The following is a 27,075-nucleotide window of genomic DNA, read 5'->3' as shown; positions in this document are numbered from 1 at the left end:
TTTATGCTTATTAATTTCTTTTTTCACTTATCAGATCTCAGCAGTGTCACTATTAATAGTTTTACAGGTAGACAATCTATTTTTAAGCCAAGTATTAATGACATGACTAATTGTTTTAAACTAAAAAAAAAAATTAGCAAGAATGAAAAATAGACAAATGTACCTATAAACATGTCTACTGCTAAATATTTTGTGTTGCTTATTTTCCCTTGTGCATGGGTATGTTCAGGTATCAGTAAGATGCATGTGCATGAGCTCAAGGAACATGACTACTGGAGTTTCCATTACATTGTTGCGTGCCTTGTAATTTCCCCCCAAAGACGGTAGGGATTCTTTTGTTTCTCAAATATCCCAAAGAATCTTTAGTTATCATTAAGATACATATGAGTTATTTAACTTTGAAGATGGAAGAAAAAGTTGGATTTTTAGTACCCTATGCTCCTTATTTGTTACAGAATTATGAAATGGAAGTATAATATAAATACACAGAGTAAAATTACTAAACCTTTATTTAGTTACTTAGTTTAGTTATATTCAGCAGCCTAACTGTAAGAATCAAATGCTGGTGTCAGATTCTAAAAAATTAATTAAATTTAATTAAGAGGAAAAAGGAAGTGTATATAGCTGAGTGGGTGAGCCTGCTTTGCCTGTATGAGGTCCAGGGTTCAATCCCTGGCACCTCCTAAAAAAAAGAGGGAAAGGGAGCTGAAAGAAAAATGGTATTTCATTCTCTCTTATTCCTCACAACTTCTCCTCAAATTTTTAATTTAAAGGGAGTGACATTATTTTCCTCAATTTCTTTTTTGTTGTCGCTGTGGCGTGGCTCCTCCTTTACTGACTCCATCAGAGCAGCGATGTGCTCTCGCAGCTCATGAGATAGTGAACTTATTCTAGTGTAGAAAGAATAGCACATCTTCAGAACACACCTTCGAACACAGAGCCAGTTGTGGTAGTCTGTGCTGATGTTTTATGTGCTTTTCCCTTCACCTTGCACAACAGCTTAACGCTGGGTTACGTGTCTCTCTCTCTGTGAATTCAGTCCTCCTCAGAGTGATGCTTCCCCAGTGGCTTCTCCAGATCCCCAGCGCCAGGAGTGGTTTGCCCGGTACTTCACATTCTGAAAGCACGGTGTTGGCACAGCTCTGTGTGGACTGTTCCTGAGAGCATGACCTTATACACATCCTCATGTGAGCAGGCTTTCCTGTGTGACACTGTGAATGAGAAAGCATTTGTCTCTCCAACTTGAAAATGCACTGTATTTCCTGTGATATTTATTGGAATCACCATAAGGTACTATATTATGTGTGTAATTGTAAGTTATTTTTATTTGAATGGAAGAGTCTTTAACCTTTGTAATTACTGCATAATAAATTTTGTTAGAACAAACAATAGTACTTTTCATTTTTTTCTAAAAAGTCTGTTTTAGTTTTTAAATACCTTTTAAGTTTCAGGTAGGACTTCCTAGAAAAAAACTTACCATACAGCCATATAATATCAAAATATTTTACATCAATAATGAAAACAAAATCAAGATAGGGAAATATGTTATAATCTATTAGTATCTTCCATTACCACATATAACTTAACTGTGTTTCTAAATTTACAAGGCTAGGATGAAAGTATTTGTGTAAATTGTGGACTTTAAGTTTATAAAATACTGCTGGCTTATTTACAGTTTTATATATATATATTTCTTCTGATAATTGAGAATCTAGAACTTCTAGTACAGTTAGTATCTATTATTAAAATTATGCTTTATGGCCAGATGTTTTTGGATAAAGAGATAGCCAGTTCTATTTTCATTGGTCTTAAAAGCCAGCGTTTTAGTTTTGTAGGAGGGAATTTAATATGATACATGAGCATGGACTCTACTATCCACTATCGATGCTCATGACATCTTTTATTCCTTTAATTCTAGTCCATCTTGGTAGGCTTACAATACTTCAAAATTGTATTCTATGACATGAAAGAGCATACCCATTCCTAAGAGTCCTAAATTCAGTTAATTCACTATCATGGGAAACTCTAGAACACTCTGGGCAAACTAAATAAATACAAATATATGATCTATGAATGATTATATTAATGTTAATGACCATCTTTTAAAATGGTATTATGAGTCTCACGTGCTAAGGCCAGAATAAGGATTCCTCTAATTTAATCCTTACAAAATCCTCAAGGAATAAACCACTGCATATGAGCATGCACAGTTGGTAATATGTTCTTTCTTAAGTAATTGTCCTAAAAAACTTTCTATAAAATGCTTGCTTTGATTTTTTTTTTTTTATTTCCTTCAACTAAGAAGTAGAATTTTCTAAGAAAAATGGTTGGTTAATGCTTATTTCAGAAAATCTAGTTACAAGCACATATTCTTGCCCCTAGTTTATACATATCTCATAATTTGGTCATTTATTTAGCAAGGATTTGTTGACTAGTACTCATGGAGGTAACTGTGCTGATTTTAGACATACAAAGATAATATGAACACCTGTCCTCAAAGAAGCTAGCAGTATATTTGCTGAAATAGTCAAGAACCAATATTGGCCACAAATGAGATTTAAGGAGGGCACAATGAGAGCAGAGGAGGGAGTAATTTACTCTACCCAAGTGGTGGCAGGGAAAGCTTGACATGAAAATTGGTGTCCAAGCATATATTGAAAGATACGTAGGAATTAGCCTGACTGACATGAACAGGAACTATTTCAGGCACAAGCTGAAACAAGAGTCAGCAAAGAGCAGGCTGGCATCCTGAGAATTGTGTGCAGTACCAAAGGACCCGGGTCTGAAGTCCAAGGTGGGCTAGAGAAGAGGGCTTAGTAAGAAGAGCTGCCATTTCTCGAGCTCCTACTTTGTATTAGACACTTCAGTTGTAACATTTTTAAACCTTCAACAACAACTTGGGTGAAGAAACTGAGTGCCTCCTACTCCACTCCTCCCTCCCCTTCCCCCCCCCCCTCCCCACACAGATACTTACACAGCCAGTAAGGACTAAAACCTCTGCTCCTTCCACTATGCCATGAATGTTTACTGGGAAATTAGACTTGATCCTCTAGAATTTTAAACAGGTAATTGTATTGTAGTAGTTTGATATAATTGATGAATTCCAAACAGAAATGTTGGATTATGCTTGTAATAATCTGATCTGTACCTGGGCATGATTGAGTTATGATTAGGGCATGGTGAAGAACAGAGTTGAGGGGTTTGAATGTTGGGAGTTTTGATTTTGGAGTTTGATGCTGAAGGCTTAAAACTAAAGCCCTGGGAAGTCAGCACGCACAGGAAAAAGAAGCCAATCCTAGGAAGGAAGGAACCTTGAAGCCAGAGTTAAAGCAAGCCCCAGGAACATAGGAACCCAGGAAGCCTGAACCCTCGCAGATGTCGGCAGCCATCTTGCTCCAAATTGACTTTGGCGAAGGAAGTAACTTACGCTTTATGGCCTGGTATCTGTAAGCTCCTACCCCAAATACACACCTTTTATAAAAACCAACCAATTTCTGGTATTTTGCATCAGCACTCCTTTGGCTGACTAATACAAGTATGATGAGACTTAAAATTTCAGAAAAATCTCTTTATTGGTAGCAGTTTGGAGAGTGGTTCAGAAGAGATAGCAACCTGACTGACAGATCAGTTAGAGACTTACTGAAAAGGTTTGAAGAATCATTCATTAAATGGGAATGAAGATGATGGGACAGATAAGAGCAAAGATATAGGAACTGGTGGGAGTTGGTGATAATGAAGTATGGACAAAAGGTAGTGTGATTTTGGATATGTTGAAATTGAAGTTTCCCTGGAATAATCAATAGGCAGCTGAACACAAGGATCCTAGAGCTCAGAAAAGAAGTCGGAACTGGAGATGTATTTGGAGTCATATATGAGATCTACAAAGCCAAGGGTATGGATGAGAACAGGGAATGGGGTTTGGAATGTTGACAGCCACCAACATTTAAGTGGCAGGCAGGGCTTGAAGGAGAATGAGAGGTGGAAATAGAGACCAATAAGCATTGTGTTTCAACCAACAGTACCAAATGCTGCAGAGATCTGGAAAGGGAAGAAATGAAAAGTGTTTATTGGCTTTGACAACTAGGAGACAAAGCAAGAGCAGGCTGAGATTGAAGGACATGGTGGCAGCAAAAACCAGATTTCAGGGAAATCAGGGAATGAAAGTTGATGAAGTGGAGATTGACATGAAAACCCCTCTATGAGGAAATTTGGCTGTACAGGGAAGGGGAAAGAAGAGTTGGATGCTGGGGCAAGATAGGGTTTTGTGTTTTTTTAGGAGACTTGTTCATGTTTTTATGCTGGAGAGCGAGCTTAAAAGGACAGGAAAGAAAAGGTACAAGCAAAAATTTATAACTGCTTTCAACATTAAAGGGATGGTCAAAAAGTTATATATAAATGGTAAACATTGTGAGTGAAGAAAAAAAAAGCTTGCAGCAAGACATTAATTTTGGTATGATATTGAAAGCAAAGTGGAATCAGAATATTAGGATTGGAGGAGGCTCTAAAGACCATCTCTTCTTATCTCTCATAGTGCTTAAATCTCAATAACCTCCCTGACTGAACTTTTATATCTCCAGTGATCAGAAGCTCTCCACCTCTTGAAACTCCCTGGGACGGGCTGTGCCACCAACAAGTATCTTCCTGTGACTCAGTCCTGGGCTATGTATGAATGATACCCTCTGCCTTACCTTCCTGTAAAGGTAATAGATATTTGGGAAAAGTATTGTTTTAGTTTTCTAAATGCTGCTGGGAACAATATACCAGAAATGGGTTGCCTTTTTTTTTTTAAAGGAGGTACTGGGGATTGAGCCTGGGACCTCATACGTGCGAAGCACGCACTCAACCACTGAGCTACACCCCCTCCCCTGGGTTGGCTTTTATAATGGGAATTTATTATTAGAATTTATAATAAATTCTAATTTATAATTAGAATTTACAGTTCTGAAGCTGTGAAAATGTCCATATCAAGGCATCATCAATGATGCTGTCTCACTGAAGGTCGGCTGCTGGTGATCCTGGACTCATTCCATGTGGCAGGGCACACGGAGGCAACAGCTGCTCTTCTGGGTCTCATTGCTTCAGCTTTTGGCTGCTCTGTCAGAGTGGCTTCCTCTGTTTCAGGTTCCTCCCTAAACTCCTGGGTTCCTTCTCTCCATCTCTGCAGCTTTTTCTTTGTGTGTCTCCTTTTCAGTCTTCTGTTTATAAAAGAAGTCAGCAAGAGAAACAAGACCCACCCTGGGTCACGCCTCATTGAAGTGATCCAATCAAAGGCCCCCCAGCTGAGTCCAATCCAATCAAAGAGTCCCACATCCACAGGAATGGATTAGCTCCAAGAACATGAATTTTTCTGGGATCCACAAAAACTTCAATCTGTCACAGGTATTAATTACTAGAGGCGAGAAAACAGGTGTCTTAGAAAATGGAAGAGCAAATACTAGAGAAGTCTAAGAGGATTGCCAGGCAGTCATTGAGATTGGAGGTCACAGACTGAAATATTGAAGCCCATTATGATGACTGTTATTTGGCTGCTTTCAGCTATTTGGATGCAGTTTTATGACAGTGGATAGTTAGATTTAATCAGGATTAGAATTTTGCCCAAACACAACAGAAGTTAGGAGGTCAGAAGAGCAAGGGTGTTTGTTCTTTCTAAAATTTCTAAAAATATTTTAGAAATAAAACTATATGTGGACAGATAGTATATATTTAACATATCTTAAAATATTTACTTAAGACCTTCCATCATCATCAAATAGTAAACTTCTAACTCATGGCTTTTTTTCTAAACATCTGATTTTAAATCTGGGGTGGAGAGAGAGAACCTAAGGGGAGAATTGTAAAGAATATTTTTTTTGCATGTCCTAAAGCTAGAGCAGAGAGGACTTCTTTAACAGCGGAACTCTGATTGGTTTATTTTATGTTTATTTCATTATGTTTTAGAGACTATTAACATGGATTTGGGGGTGGAGAAGAAAAAGTTTATAATAGAACATGGTTAGAAATGCTTCCTTCATGTCCACAGGATCCAGATGCAAAAATTTGTCCAAAAAAACCCAACAATACAAATTAGATAGTTGGAGAGATTTCATGAACAGGTTTGTTAGTTAAGTTTTCAGATTCCAAAAAATGTATTGATAAAATATATGAAAATATACTGAAGGCAAGTATCTTATTTTGGGCACAGGCAACAGTCATCCATAGAAATATTTATTTTCATATATGAAATGGGGAACATATTTTATCTAACAAGCAAGCTCAACAACATGATTTGGAGTTAAAATGCTCTCTTTGAAAATAATGATGTGCATAAATTTTCCTTTTATGATATTATGAATGTTCTACGATTTTCTACCACATGACCTCATTATATTTGTTTGGAAGATTACCACATGTTGTCCACCTTTGATAATCCCAGAAATATATTATCTCCATGATTTTATGAATGTGGCTGTATTTAATTGTAAAATGTTTTAATTCTTTTTAACAGTCAAAAACCTGTTGGAGTAAAAATACACCCATTCCAAATGAATTAAACTAAGCTAGGTTGACTTGACATTACTCTGGAGTTTGGTCATAATTCTAATATAGGGAAGTGGACTTCGCCCAATGGGTAGGCTGTCTGCCTACCACCTGGGAGGTCCGCAGTTCAAACCCCGGGCCTCCTTGACCCGTATGGAGCTGGCCCATGTGCAGTGCTGATGCGCACAAGGAGTGCCGTGCCATGCAGGGTGTCCCCCGCTTAGGGGAGCCCCACACGAAAGGAGTGCGCCCCGTAAGGAGAGCCGCCCAGCGCGAAAGAAAGTGCAGCCTGCCCAGGAATGGTGCCGCACACACGGAGAGCTGACACAACAAGATGACACAACAAAAGGAAACACAGATTCCCAGTGCTGCTGATAAGGACAGAAGCAGTCACAGACAAGCTCGCAGCAAATGGACACAGAGAGCAGACAATTGGGGGGGGGAGGGAGAGAAATAAATAAAAAATAAATCTTTAAAAAATAATAATTCTAATATAGACAAATATTACAAATGAAAAATTTTATTTCCCATTAAAACTATGTTAAATGATTCCATAGCTTTATAAATTAACCAAACTGATATACTGTTTGACACAATATATGCAAACTTGGATTTCAAGAGAAGATAGTGCCAAACCATTAGATTTGTCATTGTTGTCTTACATTAAAAGTGGTTTAAAATGTTGGCACAAAACCTAGAAATGAGTGGTGTTTTTCCTTCTTTCTAAACCTTATTGCCTTAAAAAAAAAAAAAAAAAGACCAAAAAAATCTGCATTTTTTGAATAAACATAGTAATTAGATTGTATGTTTCTGTATTTACAAATTATATAGTGTTAAATCTTTTCTGCTTAAGATTCATTCCTTTTGCTCTTTTCTACATTCCATTTCCTACATGAATGTTCTGCTAAGTGTATGTGTATGTGTAACTCCCAGCATGAATAGAAGGTGCTAGGATTGTACAGTCCCAGAGATGGAGAAGAATGACTTAAGTAGATTACCTCAGATGCTAGGTGAATCAGTAGTCCAGGTTCTCTTAAGAAACAGAATCAGTAGGGCATTTTATATATATATACACACGTGTGTTTGTGTGTGTATATAATATATTTCTATCAAGGAATTGGTTCATGTGCTTGTTGGGGGCTGGCATTTGAAATCTGTAGGAAAATTTAGGCACATTGTTATTTTCAAAGAGAACATTTCATTCCAAATTATGTTGTTGATCTTGCTTATTAGAAAGATAGAATCTGGAAAATTCAAGCAGGAGCTGATACTGCAGTCTTGAGACAGAATTGCTTCTTCAGGGAAATGTGTTTTGTTCTTAAGGCTTTTCAGTTGATTGGATGAGGTCCATTCACATTATTGAAATATTCTCCTTTACTTAAAGCTAGCTGATTGTAGACATCTACAAAATACCTTCTCAGCAACAGCTGGATTTTTTTTTTTTTACTGAATTCTTGATTACATTTTTTCTTTTCTTTTTCATTATTTTTTTTAATGTTACATTAAAAAAATATGAGGTCCCCATTTACCCACCCTGGATTCGTTTTTGATTGAATAACTGGGTACTATAGCCCAGCCAACTTGGCACATAAAACTAGTTGTTGCACTAGGAGAATGTCACATACAGCCCAACTTACGGCTTCTACCTGTAGTGTTACCAAAGCATTTTTGTCTTCATCTCTGACTTCTTTGGCTTGTGCCTGAAATACCCTTTGGTCACCACTTGGTGTCACCTCTTCTGTAAAGTCTTTTTCCACACCCTCATGCTGAATTAGACATCCCTTTCTAGGTATACCCATATCACTTAAAATTATTCATTCACTGAATGCCTCTAACTGCCAGGCATTATTTAAGGCGTTTGGGATAAATATGTCATTGGAGAAATAGGCAATAAACATAATAAATAAGTAAGTTATGTTGACTGTATAAGTGAATAAGTAATATGAAAAAAAGAATGGTAAGTATGTTGAATTATGTACCTCAGGAAAAAAAATGTTCATAATCCATTCCTGTGGGTATGAGCCCATTGTAAGTAGGACCTTTTTTTTTTTAATTTGTCTTTATTTTTTTTTTAATGTTACATTAAAAAAATATGAGGTCCCCATATACCCCCCCCCATCACCCCACTCCTCCCGTAACAACAACCTCCTCCATCATCATGGGACATTCATTGCACTTGGTGAATACATCTCTGAGCACTGCTGCACCACCTGGTCAGTCGTCCACATTATGGTTTACACTCTCCCCCAGTGCACCCAGTGGGCCATGGGAGGACATACAATGTCCAGTAACTGTCCCTGCAGTACCACCCAGGACAACTCCAAGTCCTGAAAATGTCCCCCATCATATCTCTTCTTCCCACTCCCCACCCTCAGCAGCTACCATGGCCACTTTCTCCATCTCAATTTTGAAGATGTTATTTTTAGTTAAGGTTTGGCCCAACTGAATGAGAATACCAGTAATCCTATTACTGGTAGCTTTATGAACAGACACCATATAGAGGAGGAGAAGCTGGAAGTCAATGGAACCCAGAAGAGAAAGGAAAGTTCATCACTGTCAGAAAGTCAAGGAACCCAAGGATTGTCAGCCATGCAGGACACTACCTCAGAATGGTCAGGGTTAACCTCTTTGAGATAGGAGACTTGCCTCGAAGTCAATTACAATGTAATTTTGCCCTTGGCTTTCCCTTCTATTACAATGCCCAACACCTGGAGATGATTGGATGAATCAAATGAAATGTTTGTATCTTTAAAAGAGAAACTGATATCATGTGTGTGCATATATATCTGTGTGCATTTAATTGCGCATACATAAATTCTTCTAAATTCTACATTCATTGACATGTATTTAATTTATATCTATATATCAAGTTTATATGTAGGTATAAATTAAATGTAAGTGTATGTGTGTATATTTACAAATATATTCTGCTTCATTCAAAAAGAATTAGAAATAACTACAAAGAAGATATTACAATAAAAATGTATATTCTATTGGAGCTACTAGTTAAATACAACTGAAAAATCAGGACTAATTAATAAAAACAAGTCATTGAAGCTGTATTAGTTTCCCAACTGCTAAAATAAATACTATATAATCTTGGTTTAACAACAGAAATTTATTGGTTCAAGGTTTCAGAAGCTAGACTTGTTTCCTCCTGGATTGGTATCTTCTGGCTGGCAGTCTTTAGGGTCCTTGGCTTCTCTGTCCAAATGGCGGCATCTTCTCCTTTCTAAGTTCCCTTGACCTCCAGCTTCTGGCTATTCCCCATGGCTTCTCTTTCCGTGTCCTATTTCCTTTGCTTATAAGGCCTTCGGCCATATTGGATTAAGGCCCACCCTAAATTGTTTGGGCAACCTTAAGTAATAGCTCTTCAAAGTTCCTATTTCCAAATGGGTTCACACCCACTGAGCATGCCATTTGTGGGGGACATGATTCAATCACCAACAAAAGGTCACCATATCTACGCTTACACTGCTGCCCATGCATCTTTTAGCTAGAGTCAAAAGATGTATTACATGAGTCCTATTATCAGAAAAGAGGAAGGATTCTTGGGGTAGGGGAAAAATTTTTTTCCTTGCCTTGACTAAAAGGAATTCCTGATATAGAACTTTTCTTTTTTTTAAAGATTTTTTTTATTTCTCTCTCCTTCCCCTGACCCCAGTTGTCTGCTCTCTGTGTCCATTTGCTGTGTGTTCTACTGTGACAGCTTCTATCCTTATCAGTGGCACCAGGAATCTGTGTTTCTTTTTGTTGCGTCATCTTGTTGTGTCAGCTCTCCGTGTGTGTGGCGCCATTCCTGGGCAGGCTGCACTTTCTTTCATGCTGGGCAGCTCTCCCTACGGGGCACGCTCCCTGCACGTGGGGCTCCCCTATTCAGGGGACACCCCTGCTTGGCAGGGCACTCCTTGCGTGCATCAGCACTGCATATGGGCCAGCTCCACACTGGTCAAGGAGGCCCAGGATTTGAACCGCAAACCTCCCAGGTGGTAGGCGGATGCCCTAACCATTGAACCAAGTCCACTTCCCCTCATATAGAACTTTATTACAGAAGATATGTGAATGAACAGTGAATGGAAGTTCCAATTATTTTTACAACAAAAGCTGAGGTGAATTTCACAAAGCTGTGTTGTGAAGAACCTTTGATAAAAGGAGAAATTATAGCATGTAAGAATAACTCAATGAAAGAAATTCTGCAAAAAGTTCCAGACTAATGTGATCTAAGTATGAAGCTATAGTGGTCAGAATTGAGAATAATTAGAGGAGTAAAAACCACTCTGGGACACACATCCCTAAATAGGCTTTTGGCTAACAGTAAATCGTGGTAATCTGACATGTTGCTAATGATAAGACCTGAAATGCTGCTGTTTTATATTTCTGATACAGTCATGCACTTTGGAAATGGCAGAATTGGCTTTAAATCATAAAATCTAAGATAACCTATGTTAATCTCCTCTTATCATTTCATTTCAAGCAAGATGAAAAATTCCCTTGGAGAGTTACTTTTTAATAGAATCTATTTTATTTCTTAAACTCACTCAACTGAATTTATAGAGTTCCACATCATAGAGCATAGCTGAAATAATTTTGGCTGGAACATTTTCAAAGCAGTTGTTGATAGCACGCATCATAGCCAAAGAATAGCCTCAGTCATGCACCCCTGAAAGCATCTGTTTAGAGCTGCATGACTTCCTGGTGTATGAATTAGCTGTAACATGTCCTCTCAAACACTAAAATTCAATTTGCTGTGTGCTATTGTTATAAACCACTTAAATATTTTTGAAAAATCAGTGATGTTTTTATTTAATAACCTGAGTAACCATGTCAGTTATTGTTTAATGCATGTCAGTTATTGTTCAAAATGTTGATGAGATTTTTTTTCTACTAATAATTTAAAAATAGGACCATGATTCATGTTTCTAAAAAAGGTTATCAGCAAATAATCCTTCTACTGGCTATAGACAGGTAGGCATGCATCAGTTGATAGCGCTCTACAAAGATCACTCCAGCAATCAGAACAGGATTTAAACTGTTCCAGTAACAAAAGATCTTCACTCTGTAATTTACTCAGTTTTTGATGTTTCATAAAACATGATAAGGCGTTTCACCCTCAGCATTGGGTAAGGGTGGGGATTACAGGCTCAACAAAATTATAGGCATTTTGGGGCTCCTGGAAATTAATAAGGATCTGTGTCCAACTGATAAGTCAGTAATACTTTCGTCTTCTCTAAAATATACTCCTACAAAGACTCCTTGGTCCTTAAGCCTAGTCCCTGGCAGTCATGTTTAACTATATGACCTAGCCAATCTGGCTGTAGCCGACTGAATGAAAGATCTGCACAGAAATCAAACTGGGCAAATCAGATTCTCTGACCAAGAATTTGGAATTGGGCATGAAGACTGCTGAGTTAGTTTTATTATGTAGCTGCATTTACAACACGTACCCCTTGTTGCTGGAAGGCCACCAAATACACCAAGTGAATTGAGGGACAGAGAAAGGCAAACTGCAGGAAAAAAACCATGGAGCAAGTAAGTACAAAAGAGTGACAATGCAGAGATCACTGATAGCTTTGAGTTCCTTGTTTGAAACCTTCCCTGAGGCTTGACTGCATTCCTCCTCTTTGGTTCCTTGAGCTATTCCGTATCCTTACAGTAATTTTGCTTAAGTAAAATAGTTTGTTACCTGCAACTCAGAATTCCTGAAATTATATACACTGTAGGAAGTAATATCCATGGATATCTTTATTAATCCATTCAAGTTTGTGCCTTCTTAAATGGTATTTATTTTACTTATTTTGACGGTAGTGTTTGAATTGATTTAAACTTACTCATGAATAGCTTCTTTTCAAACTCAGCCTTGCATATTGTTTGTTTTATCCCGTCCCCCGTTGTGGCTTGCTTGCTGTCTGCTCTCTCTGTCCATTCACTGTGCGTTCTTCTGTCTGTATTTATTTTTATTTTATGTCCCCTCCCCCCCCTTTATGGCTTGCTTGTTGTCTATTCTCTGTGTCCATTTGCTATACTCTCTTCTGTGTTTTTGCTTGTCTCCCTTTTTTTTTTCTTTGTATCATCTTGCTGAGTCAGCACCCCATGGTGCTTGCAGGCCAGGCCAGTGGCTCTCTGCAGCTTGCAGGTGAGCCTGCCTTCACAAGGAGGCCTTGGGATGTGAACCCAGGGCCTCCCATATGGTAGACGGGAGCTCAACTGATTGAGCCACAGCCACTTCCCTTGCATATTGTTTCGCATATTGCACTTAGCTAGGTGTCTTTTCACTTCCAAGTAGTTTTAAGTGAACTAGAAGCTAAAGGAATATGATAATCCTGTTTGCCCAAACATATCACAAAAAGATTGATTTCTTCCAATAACTTTTTTTTGGGTAGGAGATGAAGAGGAAATATATTTTCAGTAGAAATTGGGAGTGTTCAAAAAGATCTTCAGACAGCTGTCTTCATTTTAGTTTTTTATAATACCCTAATTTCACCAATTAGTTACCAGTGGGCTTCTATTATGTTAAGAATTAAGATTGAGGGGGGAATGGTTATTTAGCACTTTAAATACTATCTAAAGCAGCGTTTCTTAAATTTTAGTGTGCATGAGTCACTCGTTATTTGTTGAAAATACAAAAATAGGAACCATCAATGATTGTGACACTGTACGATAACTTAAAAACCACACAACTAAAATTTACAGAAATAAAGATAAATGATTCAACACTACAAAATCAGCAATATTAAAGATTAAGTGGTAGAGGAACATGTTAAGCAGACACGTTAGAAAATATTTTTTAAGAGGCCCAAGTCTATATTCTAGAGATGAAAACTATACAATGTCTGAGATGTAAAAATACATTGGACTGTCCATATAATAGCCAGGCCCTGAGCCTCAACAGACTTGCACCTCCTACCCTCTGGTATATTGGACTTACCCCAGCCAGCTAACAGGGAGGTGAAGAAGGTCAACCACCACACCAGGGAGCCAAGAGTGCCTACAACTGCAAGCAGGAGAATTGCATCCAGCATCCATGTGGAATCTAAGCCCCTCTCGATATAGAGGTGGAGTGGACATAACCACCCAGGGTCCATAGGATGGAGGATTAGAGTATGGATTAGAGTGGACTTACTGATATTCTGTTCTGGAACTATTGTGATTAGTAATGGAAGAAAATGTAGCATGGATGTGGAGAAAGTGGCCACGGTATCTACTAAGGGTAGGGAGAGGGAAGAAGAGATATGATGTGGGGCATTTTCAGGACTTGGTATTGTCCTGGGTGGTACTGCAGGGACAGATGTTGGACATTGTATGTCCTGCCATGGCCCACTGGGTGGAGTGGGGGAAAGTGTAAACTATAATGTAAACCATTATCCATGTGGTGCAGCAGTGCTCAAAAAAATGTATTCACGGGAAGCAGACTTGGCCCAATGGATAGGGTGTCCACCTACCATATGGGAGGTCTGCAGTTCAAACCCCAGGCCTCCTTGACACATGTGTAACTGGCCCATGCACAGTGCTGATGCGCGCAAGGAGTGTCGTACCATGCAGGGGTGTCCCCCAGGTAGGGGAGTCCCATGTGCAAGGAGTGCACCCCGTAAGGAGAGCCACCCAACGTGAAAGAAAGTGGAGCCTGCCCAGGAATGGCACCGCACACGTGGAGAGCTGACTCAACAAAAAGAAACAGATTCCTGGTGCCGCTGATAAGGATAGAAGCTGTCACAGAAGAACACACAGCAAATGGACACAGAGAGCAGACAACTGGGTGGGGTTAAGGGGGGAGAAATAAATATAAAAATAAATCTTAAAAAAAAAGCCTGCTAGTATCTTCATAGTAAAAATATAAAAAAATTTTAAAAAATAAAAAAATGTATTCACCAAATGCAATAAATGTCCCATGATGATGAAAGAGGTTGTTGATATGGGAGGAATGGGGTGAGGGGGGTGGGGAGTATATGGGGATCTCATGTTTTTTGAATGTAACATTTAAAAAAATAGACAAAAAAAAGAATTTTATTAGTAAAAACAAAAATACATTGAATAAGAAATGTATGAAATCAGTGCGCTTAGGACAACATCAATTGCCCTAATGTATGTGTAACTGAAGTCACCAGAAGAAGTAGGGACAGAAAAAAATATTTGAAGAAAGAATGGCCAAAATGTTTCACAAATATAATGAATATAAGAACCCCCAGATAAAAGGAACTTAAATCCCAAGCAGAAGAAACATGAAGACATATATCGATATAAATCATAAAGTGGTCAAATCATTGGTAAAGAAAAAGTCTTCAAAAGATCCAGAGGAAAAAAAGATGTTAAGTACAAACAAAAATAAGCATCACAGCAGATTTAACATTGGAACAGTGCAAGAAAGAAGAGTGGGGAAATGTCTTTCATATCGTCATGGAAAAAAAATAAAACCATCAACCTACAATTTTATACCCAGTGAAAATATCTATCAAAAAATATAGGTGACATTTTCAGACACATGAAAGCTGAATGAGTTCATTACCAGAAGTCCTGCACTACAAGATATGTTAAATTCCTTTAGGCAAAAATAAAAATAATAAAGAATATCATGTGATGTAAAATAGTACAGCCATTGTAGAAAACATTCTGGCAGTTCCTCAAAAAGTTAAGCATGGAATTACCATTTGTTTTATTTATTTATTTATTTTTAAATTTCTTTCCCCTTCCCACCCCCCCACCCCAGTTGTCTGTTCTCTGTGTCCATTTGCTGTGTGCTCTTTTTTTTTGTCCGCTTCTGTTGTTGTCAGCAGCACGGGGATCTGTGTTTCTTTTTGTTGTGTCATCTTGCTGCGTCAGCTCTCCGTGTGTGCAGCGTCATTCCTGTGCAGGCTGCACTTTCTTTCACGCTGGGCGGCTCTCCTTATGGGGCGCACTCCTTGCACGTGGGGCTCCCCTATGCGGAGAACATCCCTGCGGGGCACGACACTCCTTGCGTGCATCAGCACTGCACAAGGGCCAGCTCCACACGGGTCAGCTAAGCTGCTCAAAGCAGATACTGTTGTGTGTTGGCTTTAACAATGGGGATTTATTAGCTTACAAGCTTACAGTTTTGAGGCTGAGAAAAATTGTCTAAATCAAGACATCATCAAGGCAATCATTTCTTCTCCAAAACTGGCTGCTGGTGATTCTGGACTCCTCTATCACACTCTACTATGCAAGGCACATGTTGTATCTGCTTGTCTCTCCCTTTTCTTCTGAGTAACTGACTTCAGCTTCTTGCTTCAGTGGCTTTCTCTGTCTTTGAATTTCATTCTCTTATAAAGGACTCCAGTAAGAGGATTAAGACCCACACTGGGCCACACCTTAACTGAAGTAACCTCATCAAAAGGCCTTACTTACAATCGGTTTGCAAACACAGGAATGGATTAGCTTTAATAACATGGTTCCCTGTGGTACATACAGTTCCAATCCATCACAGCAATTCCAGTTCTAGGTATATATCCATAAGAATTGAAAACAAGAACGTGAACCACTGTTCATAGTTCATATTATTCATAATAGCCAAAGGGAGGAAACAACCTAACTTTCCATCAATAGATGAATGGATAAACAAAATGTGGAATATATATACAATGGAAGATAACTCAGCTATAAAAAGGAATGACGTTCTGATACATGCTACAACATGAATTAACCTTGACAACATTATGCTTAGTGTAATAAGCCAGACACACAAGGACAAATATTGTATGACTCCACTTTCATAAAATATATAGAATAAGTAAATTCCCAGAGACAAGTAGTAGAATAGAGATTACCAAGAGTAGGGGGAGGGGGCAATAAGGAATTGTTGCATTGCTTGATGGTTCAGAGTTTCTGTTTGGGTGATGAAAAAGTTTTGGTAATGCATGGTGGTGGTGGCTGTACAGCACTGTGAATTTATTAATGGTATTAATGGTTAAAATGGAAAAATTTGTGATATATATTTGTATGTATTTATGAAATAAAAAATTTAAAGCCAAAAGACTGGCATGTGCAATTGAAGTCTCCAAATGAGGTGGGGAAACAAAAAAAATTTAAGAAGAGCACTGTAAGTGGTAACTGCATGAGTATACATAAGATTATTTTCTTCTAATAAAAGATAATTGACAGGGAAGCGGACTTGGCCCAGTGGATAGGGTGTCCGTCTACCACATGGAAGGTCTGCGATTCAAACCCCGAGCCTCCTTGACCCATGTGGAGCTGGCCCATGCACAGTGCTGATGCGCGCAAGGAGTGCCATGCCATGCAGGGGTGCCCCCCGCGTAGGGGAGCCCCACGTGCAAGGAGTGCACCCCGTACGGAGAGCCACCCAGCACAAAAGAAAGTGCAGTCTGCCCAGGAATGGCACCGCCCACACAGAGAGCTGACGCAGCAAAGATGATGCAAAAACAACAAAAAAGAAACACAGATTCCCGTGCCGCTGACAACAACAGAAGCGGACAAAAAAAAGAACACGCAGCAAATGGGCACAGAGAACAGACAGCTGGGTTGGGGTGGGGGAGGGGGGGAAGGAAAGAGAAATAAATAAAATAAAATAAACTTCTTTTAAAAAAAGGTAATTGACAATTTAAACAATGAACCATGGAGCTTATAACATCTATCGCAGTAGTAATATAAAGGCTAGGAAGGGAGAAATGAATGCATATAAGGAACTTATCTGAGAAGGCTACAATATCACTTAAAGGTAGTGATAAGTTAAAGATGTATTCTATAAAGCCTAAAGTAACCACTAAAATAACAAAATGAGTATTAGTTAATAACCCCATAAAATAATGGAATAATAAAAAGTACTCAATCCAAAAAAAGCAAGGTTGATTTAACATAAGATAATCAAGCGATGTGATTTACCATATATGAAACTAATTTAAAAAAAGCAACCAACTGATCATTTCAATAAATGCAGAAGAAATATTGACAAAAATCTAACATCCTTTCCTGATTAAAGCTCTCAGCAAACCAGGAATAGAAGGGAACTGATCTTCCTCAGTCTTGATAAAAAGGCATCTATAAAACACCCACAGCTATCATCCATACTTAGGAATGGAAGACTGAATGCTTTCTCCCTAAAGATTAGAAGAAATAAGGAAAGGATATCCAGTCTCATCACTTCTTTTCAACACTGCACTAGAACATCTAGCCAAGCAATAAGGTAAGAAAAATTAAAAGCATTCCAGACTGGAAAGAAATTAAATTGTCTATTTATAGAAAAAAAAAAAAAGCCCACTATATAGGAAATCTGGTGAAATCTACAAAAAAGCTGCCAGAACTGATCACAAGATTACCGATAAAGGATCAGTATTTTTAAAAATCAATTGTGGGAAGAGGACTTGTCCCAATGGATAGGGCATCCACCTACCACCTGGGAGGTCTTCGGTTCAAACCCTGGGCTTTCTTGACCAGTGTGGACCTGGCCTTTGCGTAGTGCTAATGCATGCAAGGAGTGCTGTGCCATGCAGGGATCTCCCCTACGTAGGGGAGCCCCATGCACAAGGTGTGCACCCTGTAAGGAAAGCTGCCCAGCACGAAAGAAAGTGCAGCCTGCCCAGGAATGGCGCCGCACACTCGGAGAGCTGACACAACAAGATGACACAACAAAAAGAAACAGATTCCTGGTGCCACTGATAAGGATAGAAGCAGTCACAGAACACACAGCGAATGGAGACAGAGAGCAGATAACTGGGGGGTGGGGGGGTGGGAAGGGGAGAGAAACAAATAAAAAATAAATCTTAAAGAAAATAAGAGGGAAACGGACTTTGGCCCAGTGGTTAGGGCGTCCGTCTACCACATGGGAGGTCCGCGGTTCAAACCCCGGGCCTCCTTGACCCGTGTGGAGCTGGCCATGCGCAGTGCTGATGCATGCAAGGAGTGCCGTGCCACGCAAGGGTGTCCCCCGCGTGGGGGAGCCCCACGCGCAAGAAGTGCGCCCATGAGGAAAGCCGCCCAGCGCGAAAAGAAAGAGCAGCCTGCCCAGGAATGGCACCGCCCACACTTCCCGTGCCGCTGACCGACAACAGAAGCGGACAAAGAAACAAGACGCAGCAAATAGACACCAAGAACAGACAACCAGGGGAGGGGGGCGGAATTAAATAAATAAATCTTAAAAAAAAAAAAAAAAGAAAAGAAAATCAATTGTTTTTTCTATATACTAGCAATGAGTAATCAGAATAAATTTTTAGAATATAATTTACAAAGCATAAAAGTATAATTTCCCCCCATGTTTTTAGGGATAAGTCTGAGTCAGGGATAGATTTGACAAAAGTGTACAAGGTCTGTATACTGAAAAGTATGAAATGTTGTGTGGAGAAATTAAATAAGATCTACATAAATTGAGAGACTTTGTTCACATATCACATGACTCAATATTGATGTAAATTCACCCATATTGATCTGTAGATTTAATGTAACCCCAATTAAAATCACAGCAGTCTTTTTTATATAAAGTAACAAACTGATTCTAAAGTGTGGATAGAAATACAAGATACCAAAAACAGCCAAAACAACTTTGTAAAAAAGGGAGGGAGAGGCCAAACACTATTTATTGTCAAGATGTCAAGAACTATTACAGTATTCAAGGGAGCATGGTATTTTCCCAAAGATTGAAAAATAGATCAAAGGAACAGAATAGAGTCTAAAAACAAACCCAAACATACAAGGACAACTATTTTTAAAAAATCATATTTGAGGGCAACTTTTTTTTTTAATTGGTTACAAAACCTAAACCCATATATAAAATTAGGAACATTTAAATGCCTCTTTGTGAAGAATGTTTTTGTCATTTTTTTTAAAAATGAGTCTTAAAAATAAAAACTGCAATTTTTAAACAGTTTTGAAAACTTAAAAGTGCAACAGTTGGGGTGGAGGGTATATGGAGACCTCATATTTTTTTAATGTAATATTAAAAAAATAAAGAAAACTGAAAATTCCTTTTAACATCTTGATAAAAAATAAATAAATAAATGCAACAGTTGCAGAGAGGGTGTAGCTCAGTGGCTGAGTGCCTGCCTCGATCGTAGGAGGTCCCAGGTTCAATCCCTGGTACCTACTTTAAAAAAAAAAAAGGTGCAGCAATATAGTTTCCTTTACGAAATGGTGCAACTCCAATTCAAAACTGATAAGGTCACAAACTGAATGAAGCAAATTAATACATCGGTCTCTACCACTTGATGCTTAAAATGTTCTCTTAAAAATGTCCATTTGCACTTAGAACGCAAGGGGAAAGATGACTCACAAAAGAGGCCCGATTTTAATCGCAATGTGTGCAAAAACTTGAAAGGTAACCGAAGGACAACTGATTTTTTAAATATGAGTGCAACGGCAACTAAGTAGAGAAAGGATAGTTCTTTCAATAAATGCTAAATATCCACATGCAAAAGTGACTTGTGATCCATACCTCGCACCATATACAAACATTCATTCAAAATGGATCATAGACTTAAATATTAAACCTAAAATTATAAAGTTTCTCAAAGAAAACATAAGAGAAAAAGATTCGTGACCTCGGGTTAGGCCAAGATTTCCTAGGTACACCAATAGGACGATCCGGAAGGGCCGTCCCCTACAACCTCTCCCCTCCAGCCCCCCGACCTGCCCCAGTCGGGCTCCCACGTCCTCCGCTGTCCCGCGCCGCCAAGCGCCGCCCCGCCCCAGACCCGAGGGCCCCGCCCCGAGGCGCTCATGGCCCGCCCCCAGGCCCGCCCCTCTCGTCTCTCCTCCCGCGGCGCCTCGCTGGGCGCGCGCCCGCCCGCTCCTCACCCAGAAAAGCCGCCAGGGCTGGTGAGTTCGCAACCTGGCGTCCGTCGGCCGCACGGGCCGGGCCGCTGCGCGGCGTTGGCTTCACCCGGGCGCGTGGCAGGCCCCGGAGCATGCGCGCCCCCGCGGCCGGCCCCGCGCGCGCCCCGCCCCGCCCCCGGCCCCCGCCGGCGCCCCTGGTCTCCAGAAGCAGCAAGCCTCCGAAGACTTCTGCCCCGGCGTCAGCCGGTAAGTGAAAGCCGCTGCCTCGCTCACCGGCATTTAGTTTTTCTCCTGCGGTTCGTCCCAAGTCTGTGCCCCCAGGTCTGGTTAATTCAGAAACTCTTCAACTCCGGGACCGGCCAGGCCTGGAGCCGCCCGGGAAGAGAGCACGGCAAGCGTCGGAGGACAGGGGCTGCCTCCCAAAAAAGAAAGTTTGGGAAACGTCCTTCCAAAAGTCCCGTGGCTCAGAGTTTGCCGAGCGCTTCTCGGGGAAGCCCCGGGGCGGGAGGAGGTGCGGGTGACGCGCCCGGCGGGCGACGGCGGGCGGCGGGGGCGCGCGCGGGGCGCGCAGCTGCCGCGGGCGGGGCTGGGGCGGTCCGGGCAGGTGAGGCGCTGCCCTCCCGCGCCAGGTCCGCACCCACGTGTCCTTCCTTTGGGCGCTTTCACTTTCGTCGAGAGGATAAAGTCGCCCAAGAGCTAAGGATTTTTATTTTAACCCCAAATATTCAATAAGAAAAAGGAAAGGGAACTTGAAAATTGTAAAACAAATAAATGCTACCAGTCTGTAGCTGGGTGGCCGGTGTTTATAGGGTGAGAAAACAGTTGATTGGTTTTGCGCAGATGCTGAAGGTGAATGCTATTAATATTTTTCTAAAAAGTGGGAGTAGGGTATATGGGAATCTCTTATATTTTTTAATCAAACATTTTATGTATCTTTAAAAAAAGATAATAAAAAAAGATTGTTAGAATCATATACATTGCTGGCTTAATTAAGTGAAATGTAATTTGAACTTATTTTGAACCTTGAATTCTATTCCTGCCCTCTGTGGAACTGTTTTTCAATTTGCTAATTAGTGGCTTTAAATTTAATACTCATTTATAGAATCTCTCATAGCCACTCTCGAGGATCCAGATTTTATTAGCAAAAGCCACAGGGTGGAAATCCCTGTAGGGTTCGTTCCCCCCTAAGCACTTCTGTTTTACACTTGGCTGAATTTATATTTCCTAAACAAAGCAAATTACTTGTTACTGTGGCAGCCCATATTTACTTTCACTCTCTCAGATATTCATGTACTTATGTCTTAATCTCAGACTGGTGTCCTGGCATTGCCAGGATTCTTGGCCTAACTTTGCCACACTCCTCTTACCCATTTTACGTATTCCAGAATAGTAGGTTCTCCAAGAAGGTAGAATTTTGCTGATAAATAGCATATATAACTCATATTTAGGATGCTAAATTGTGAACTTCATATCAGTCTTTTTTTAGCAGTTTTATTAAGGTATATTCATATACCATACAGTCCATCCAAAGTGTACAGTCAGTGGTTCTCAGTATAATCACAGAGTTGTGCGTTCATCACCACAGTAAATTTTAGAACACTTTCATTACTCCAAAAGAAAAACCCATACCCCTAATATGCCCCTGTTGTTGACACTTAGCATTGGTGTGGTACCTTTGTTAAAATTGATGAAAGATTCTAAAATATTACAGTTAACTGCAGTCCATAGTTTGCATTAAATGTTTTTTCCCATATACCACCCTATTATTAGCACCTTGTAATAGTAATGCACATTTGTTACAGTTCATGAAAGAACATTCTTATGTAACCACAGTCATCTTTCACAACAGGCCTCACTGTTACGCAGTCCCGTATTTAATCCTCTAGCTTAACTTCTGGTGACAGACAGTACCCTAAACTCCCCTTTTCAACCGTATTCACACAGAATTCAGTGCTGCATAACAGTCTTCTTTGTACTCAATAAAGCCTAGTACAATAAATGTTGATTAAATGAAATTCCTCAAATTAAAACACACCTCTCCTCCAGGGCAAATCTAATTTGATTGTTTTCAAATTAATGAGTTTCTGAGATAATTAATTTGGGTAGTCTTATTTTTAACTGCCTGTTGGACCTTTGGCATTGTTACCGCATTTAAATTTGCTCTCCTAAGTCTTCCTATTTGTGTTTCATTTTCCCCATTGATATGAACTGCCTCTTGGTTCTCTGTAGGCATAGAGCACCTTTTACTGTGATTTTATTTCACAGCAAAGTGCCTTGCACATGGTAGTTATTAGGAAGTGAACATTGAATTGGGTTTATAAATATGTAATTTGTGATCGGCATGTATGCACAAAAAGAGAATGGAGATAGGCCAATCATATAAAAAATTTTTAAAAGATTGATGGGAGTGAAATTGGAGGAGTGGTATATGCTGTATTTTAATAGTTATTTATCAAAGACCAATTTTCATTTTCTTACATTACTTTCCTCAGTTTAATTATCTATTTTTTTATGTTCTTGATAGCTCTTACTGCTGAATCCAGTAATTTTCCAGTGTTAGGAACAGAAAAGTAGGAAACAAACTCAAATATAAATTCTAAAGTCAGTCTGGTATCTATTCAAGTCAGAACTAGCTCCCAGTCTGAACAGTGGTGTGTGTTTCATTTATCTAACAGAACACCAGGGAATGATTGTGTGTTTGTATGTCTAACTGAAGAGAGAATAAGAAAGATATGTTCTTTAGATAAATAAAATCTAGAACCAAGACACAAAGAACTCAACTGGGAGAAACTTCTTTGAAAAACTGATATTTAATATTTTATTCTTGAGAACAGATAAGTATAGGGAATGGCCAAAGAAAAGACAAGGGCTTTTTATATAATATATAATAAGGTTAATGAGGAGGAAGTTTTGGGGAAAGATGGGGGCAAGGCGTTGGACCAGTTTGAATTTTGATAATCAGTACCAACATAATTCTTTGACTTAGATTTAACTTCACTCTGTGAAAATTGCATGTACTAAGTGACTGTAATAGATAATTCAGATCTAATTAAGATTTATTTCAGATATTATTTTGAGCTTTTGATGTAACCCAGAGTCAGGATGATTTATTGTGTTTTATGATATCCTTGCAGACAATTTAGACTATCAGAGGTACAATACTGTCCTTTCTTTTTCTTACCTAGATTCAAGATGAATAGTGATCAAGTTACTCTGGTTGGTCAAGTGTTTGAGTCATATGTTTCAGAATACCATAAGAATGATATTCTCCTCATCCTGAAGGAAAGAGATGAAGATGCCCATTACCCAGTTGTGGTTAATGCCATGACCCTTTTTGAGACCAACATGGAAATTGGGGAGTATTTCAATGTGTTCCCCAATGAAGTACTGACTATTTTTGATAGTGCACTGCGAAGATCTGCCTTGACAGTTCTGCAGGCCCTTTCTCACTCTGAGGATGTCTCCATGAAGCAGAACCTTCATGCCAGGATTTCAGGTGAATCACTTAAGGATTTTACTGCCATTTATTCCCTCGGAAGGTTTGGCGAAAACATAACACATTTTGGATTCAGAGTACTAAGAAATAATTGATATTTATATTTTAAAATGTATCCATTGTGTGGTTAATGGTCACTTCTTTTGGAGCAGAATAATGATTTTATATTGTCTTCTCCAGGCATTGGCAGGTTGGGGTACTAGCCTTGTTAACCAAGGGGGGCAGAATGCATGGAGACAACAGTATACTTTGTGTGTGTATGTGTGTATTTATTTCTGTTGTGTGTGTAAAATTGTAATCCAAAGTCACTTTATAAGCTTTGTGGCTACTAACAATAAAAGTCTTGATCACACAAAGAATTAGAAAAATAGAGGATGCTGCCCAGTGGTCTTCAAAAATATTTTTGGAAGTTAATTATTTTTATGGGTCAAGATTAGCATTGTGCCAACCATGTATTAGGCACTCAATAAATTTTTTTGAGTGCATGACAAATTAAGCATCTCAGTTTTTAAGAAACGGCAGTGGAGAAATCAGCAACTTTGTGGTTGCAAAACTGTGCCCTAGAATTCCTACTTCAGCTCTTTGCTTCTCACCTCACACTACCTGTTTTAAACAGGGTGGGCAGAGTTAAATAATAACTGTTGGGAATTTCAGAAAAAGTGATATTACAGTGTAACAATGTTTCATTAGTTAACTATATAGAAGCCATTTCTTGGAAGCCTTGCTGGTGACAAGAGGATTGAATTTAGAGAATATTCCTGGTTAGGGCTATACCACTTGCTGGGAGACTTGGCAAATCATTTAATCTCATTGAGCCTCAGTTTCTTCATATACAAACCACATCTAGAGTCCCTTTTAGCTCCCCGATATTTTTTATTTTAATGCTGTCATTACTTTGAAAACTAACGAAGATTGGCATAGCTTCATTCCATTTATGGGAAAAGATTTGATGGAGTTAAAAGCAACTCTAGAATGTTTTAGGCAATCTGTGATTAAATTGGAGAACACACATAGCCTTTTTAAAAATAAATATTTACCTTCTAGTACATTTTAGAAGGCTGGGATTCTGATCAACAAGAATGCTTGCTGTGATTCCATAAAGGTTAGGGGTCACTATAGGAGAATTCCTTGGAGGCAAATAAAGATTCCAAAACCACCAGCCACTTGATTTAAGTGAAAAATAGTGCCTGCTTTTAGACTTGCTGAAATAAAATTATGAAGGCTATTGATCTTTATGCATCAGGGGACTAGATAATCTCCTGCTCAGATCAAGAAGAAATTTTCCCTCCCATAAAGTTGAAAAAAAGTTATATTAAAAGTGGCTTTAGTCATATTATTATTAAAATGGTATTTAGGAAATGGTTTTAGGCTGTCCAATTTGGATACCTTTCCAAGCTCATATTAAATAATACAGTTCTGTCTGCCAAGTAGTCCTACCAGTTTCAGGTGAACTAGCCATTTTTTAGTTCTTCTCTGGCAAAGTAAATTGCAAATCCTTTTACTACCGTAGTAACAGTTGTTCTGCAGCATAATTTGTGCTAGACATTTGCTAGGTCTCTTAGGAAAGAAAAAGGAAGAAAAGAAGATACAGTCCCCCCATCCCAAGGAGCTCAAAGCCAGGAAGGGAGATGGTTCTCTAGTCAAATATTTACCAAATGGGTACATATGCTTAAGACACAAGCATATGTGCACATTAAACATAGAGAGGAGCTTTCTGAAAGTTTTTATATAATTTGATGCATGCCTTACTCAAGATATGTGCAAGAAATATTAGCTTACAGAAGAGGGAGTGAATTATTCTCTTAGGAATTTCAGGAACAGCTTCAGAAAAAGAGGTAAGGCCAGGGAAGGATGGAGGTATCTCAGGCAGCATAAACAACATGTATGAAGGATCAGGGGATAGAAATAATCTGGTATGTTGGTTTATTTAGGTACATATTGTACTCCAGGCAAAGCATTTAATTATTAAAACCCAAATGTCTCTGTGGTTTAATGTCTTTAGTAACATAGGACAGTTTATGTTATATTTTTCCAGGATACACATTGAATTTAATTCTTAAATCTACATTTCTTACTTTGTCTTCTGAGATTTTTATTAGCCTCGGGTTTACTTGGTATTCCCCACAGTTTTGATGAAAGGTGTTCATATGCACAATAAGCATCGAAGTAAATGGGAATGGGGAAAAAATTAGCTTTCCTGCATTACTTAAAGCAGTGATTCTCAAACAGCATGCTGGAGAACCGTCTGGAGGGCTGGTTAAAGCACTGATTGCTGGGCACCCCCTCCAGAGTTTCTGAAGGAGTAGATCTGTGGTGAGGCCCGAGAACTTGCATTTCTAACAGATCCCAGTGATGCTGGTATGCTGGTCCTGGGACCACACTGAGAAACATTGACATAAAATAATATAATTATCTAAAATAATGATAATCTCAATAATCCAAAATACCTTTTTTGAGATTCCTTTGTTCTTCCATAGCAAATGTCCAGAGAATGGTAAAGGTTTTTGTGTTCAGCACTGAAGGTGGCTTAGTGCCTGACCTTTAGTATCTCCATGTTTCACTGGACAGCCAGAGAGCATGCATAGTCATATATATATGACAGGAAAATGAAAATAAATGGATATTTCTATCAAAATGCCATTTTTAGTTTTGGATTGTATATGGATTGTATAGTCAGTTTTGTGCCTAACAGGTTGCCTTTATTTGTATACTATGCATTTATTTATAATTATAATAATATGAAATGAAAGACATGAGTGTGAAGATCAAGAAATGTACTCACCTTATAACTTGTCTTATACAGTTACTTCATTGTGCAAAATAAACCATCATATTATAGATTAATTTGCACAACTCTGTGCAAAAAAAAAATTATCCTAATGGGTACCATTTACATGATGGAGTAAGGTGTGACTTTTTTGTTTCTAATTTAAGGACATTAAGGATGGCATATTACCCTGTGTTGTAAAAGTCTAGAAGATAATAAAAGCTAATTTTCTTAGAAAAAAAATGGTTGCACTTGTTTCCATAGTGCTTTCTATAGATATTTTATAGTTGAGTTGGATACAGGATCCTTTTTGGGGGTAGCAGCTGGGAATTCCCTCATCCTGGCCATATTCCAGGGAAGAGTCACAGAGGGGCAGGAGAAGGAACTCAAGAGGTGGCTCTACCCTTCAAATGGGGACTAGTTAAGGAACAGGGTAAAGCAAGGCCCACAAGGAGTGGACCAATCTGGTGATAGGAAGTCACAATCATATCTTACAGGAGGTAATCTGAGACCAGAGGTGTGGGGGGTGTGTAGGTGGTGAGAGAAGTTAGGCTGTCACTACTAA

General features: G+C 39.0%; 2 protein-coding genes and 1 long non-coding RNA gene across 10 annotated transcripts in view; 2 read left to right on the top strand and 1 right to left on the bottom strand.

Annotated features, from left to right (window-relative positions):
* The window catches only part of FAM184A (family with sequence similarity 184 member A), a 148,268-nt gene extending 146,882 nt beyond the window's left edge, over positions 1-1,386 (top strand). For 5 of the 6 annotated variants that reach the window (XM_071218641.1, XM_012522197.4, XM_071218642.1 and 2 more), the window contains one exon: positions 1,040-1,386. In XM_071218641.1, the coding sequence (XP_071074742.1) occupies positions 1,040-1,121 (82 nt within the window). In that variant the 3' untranslated portion in view covers positions 1,122-1,386. Of the gene's footprint in view, positions 1-229; positions 324-1,039 lie in introns of all 6 variants that reach the window. The other variant, XR_011650119.1, reaches the window with a different exon arrangement.
* On the bottom strand, positions 492-20,785 carry LOC131280437 (uncharacterized). Its single transcript, XR_009188031.2, has 2 exons — positions 20,521-20,785; positions 492-1,211 (listed from the first exon to the last, which is right to left on the bottom strand). It is a non-coding gene; the product is annotated as an uncharacterized lncRNA (long non-coding RNA).
* The window catches only part of MCM9 (minichromosome maintenance 9 homologous recombination repair factor), an 89,215-nt gene continuing 82,416 nt past the window's right edge, over positions 20,277-27,075 (top strand). For 2 of the 3 annotated variants that reach the window (XM_058307338.2, XM_058307337.2), the window contains exons 1-2: positions 20,277-20,493; positions 23,433-23,743. In XM_058307338.2, the coding sequence (XP_058163321.1) occupies positions 23,729-23,743 (15 nt within the window). In that variant the 5' untranslated portion in view covers positions 20,277-20,493; positions 23,433-23,728. Of the gene's footprint in view, positions 20,494-20,962; positions 21,097-23,432; positions 23,744-27,075 lie in introns of those variants that run through there. The other variant, XM_071218643.1, reaches the window with a different exon arrangement.

Source organism: Dasypus novemcinctus, chromosome 11, assembly GCF_030445035.2.
Source record: "Dasypus novemcinctus isolate mDasNov1 chromosome 11, mDasNov1.1.hap2, whole genome shotgun sequence".
NCBI classification, from domain to species: domain Eukaryota; kingdom Metazoa; phylum Chordata; class Mammalia; order Cingulata; family Dasypodidae; genus Dasypus; species Dasypus novemcinctus.
The sequence above is the reverse complement of the archived record's forward strand: the minus strand, read 5'-3'. Positions and strand labels throughout refer to the sequence as shown.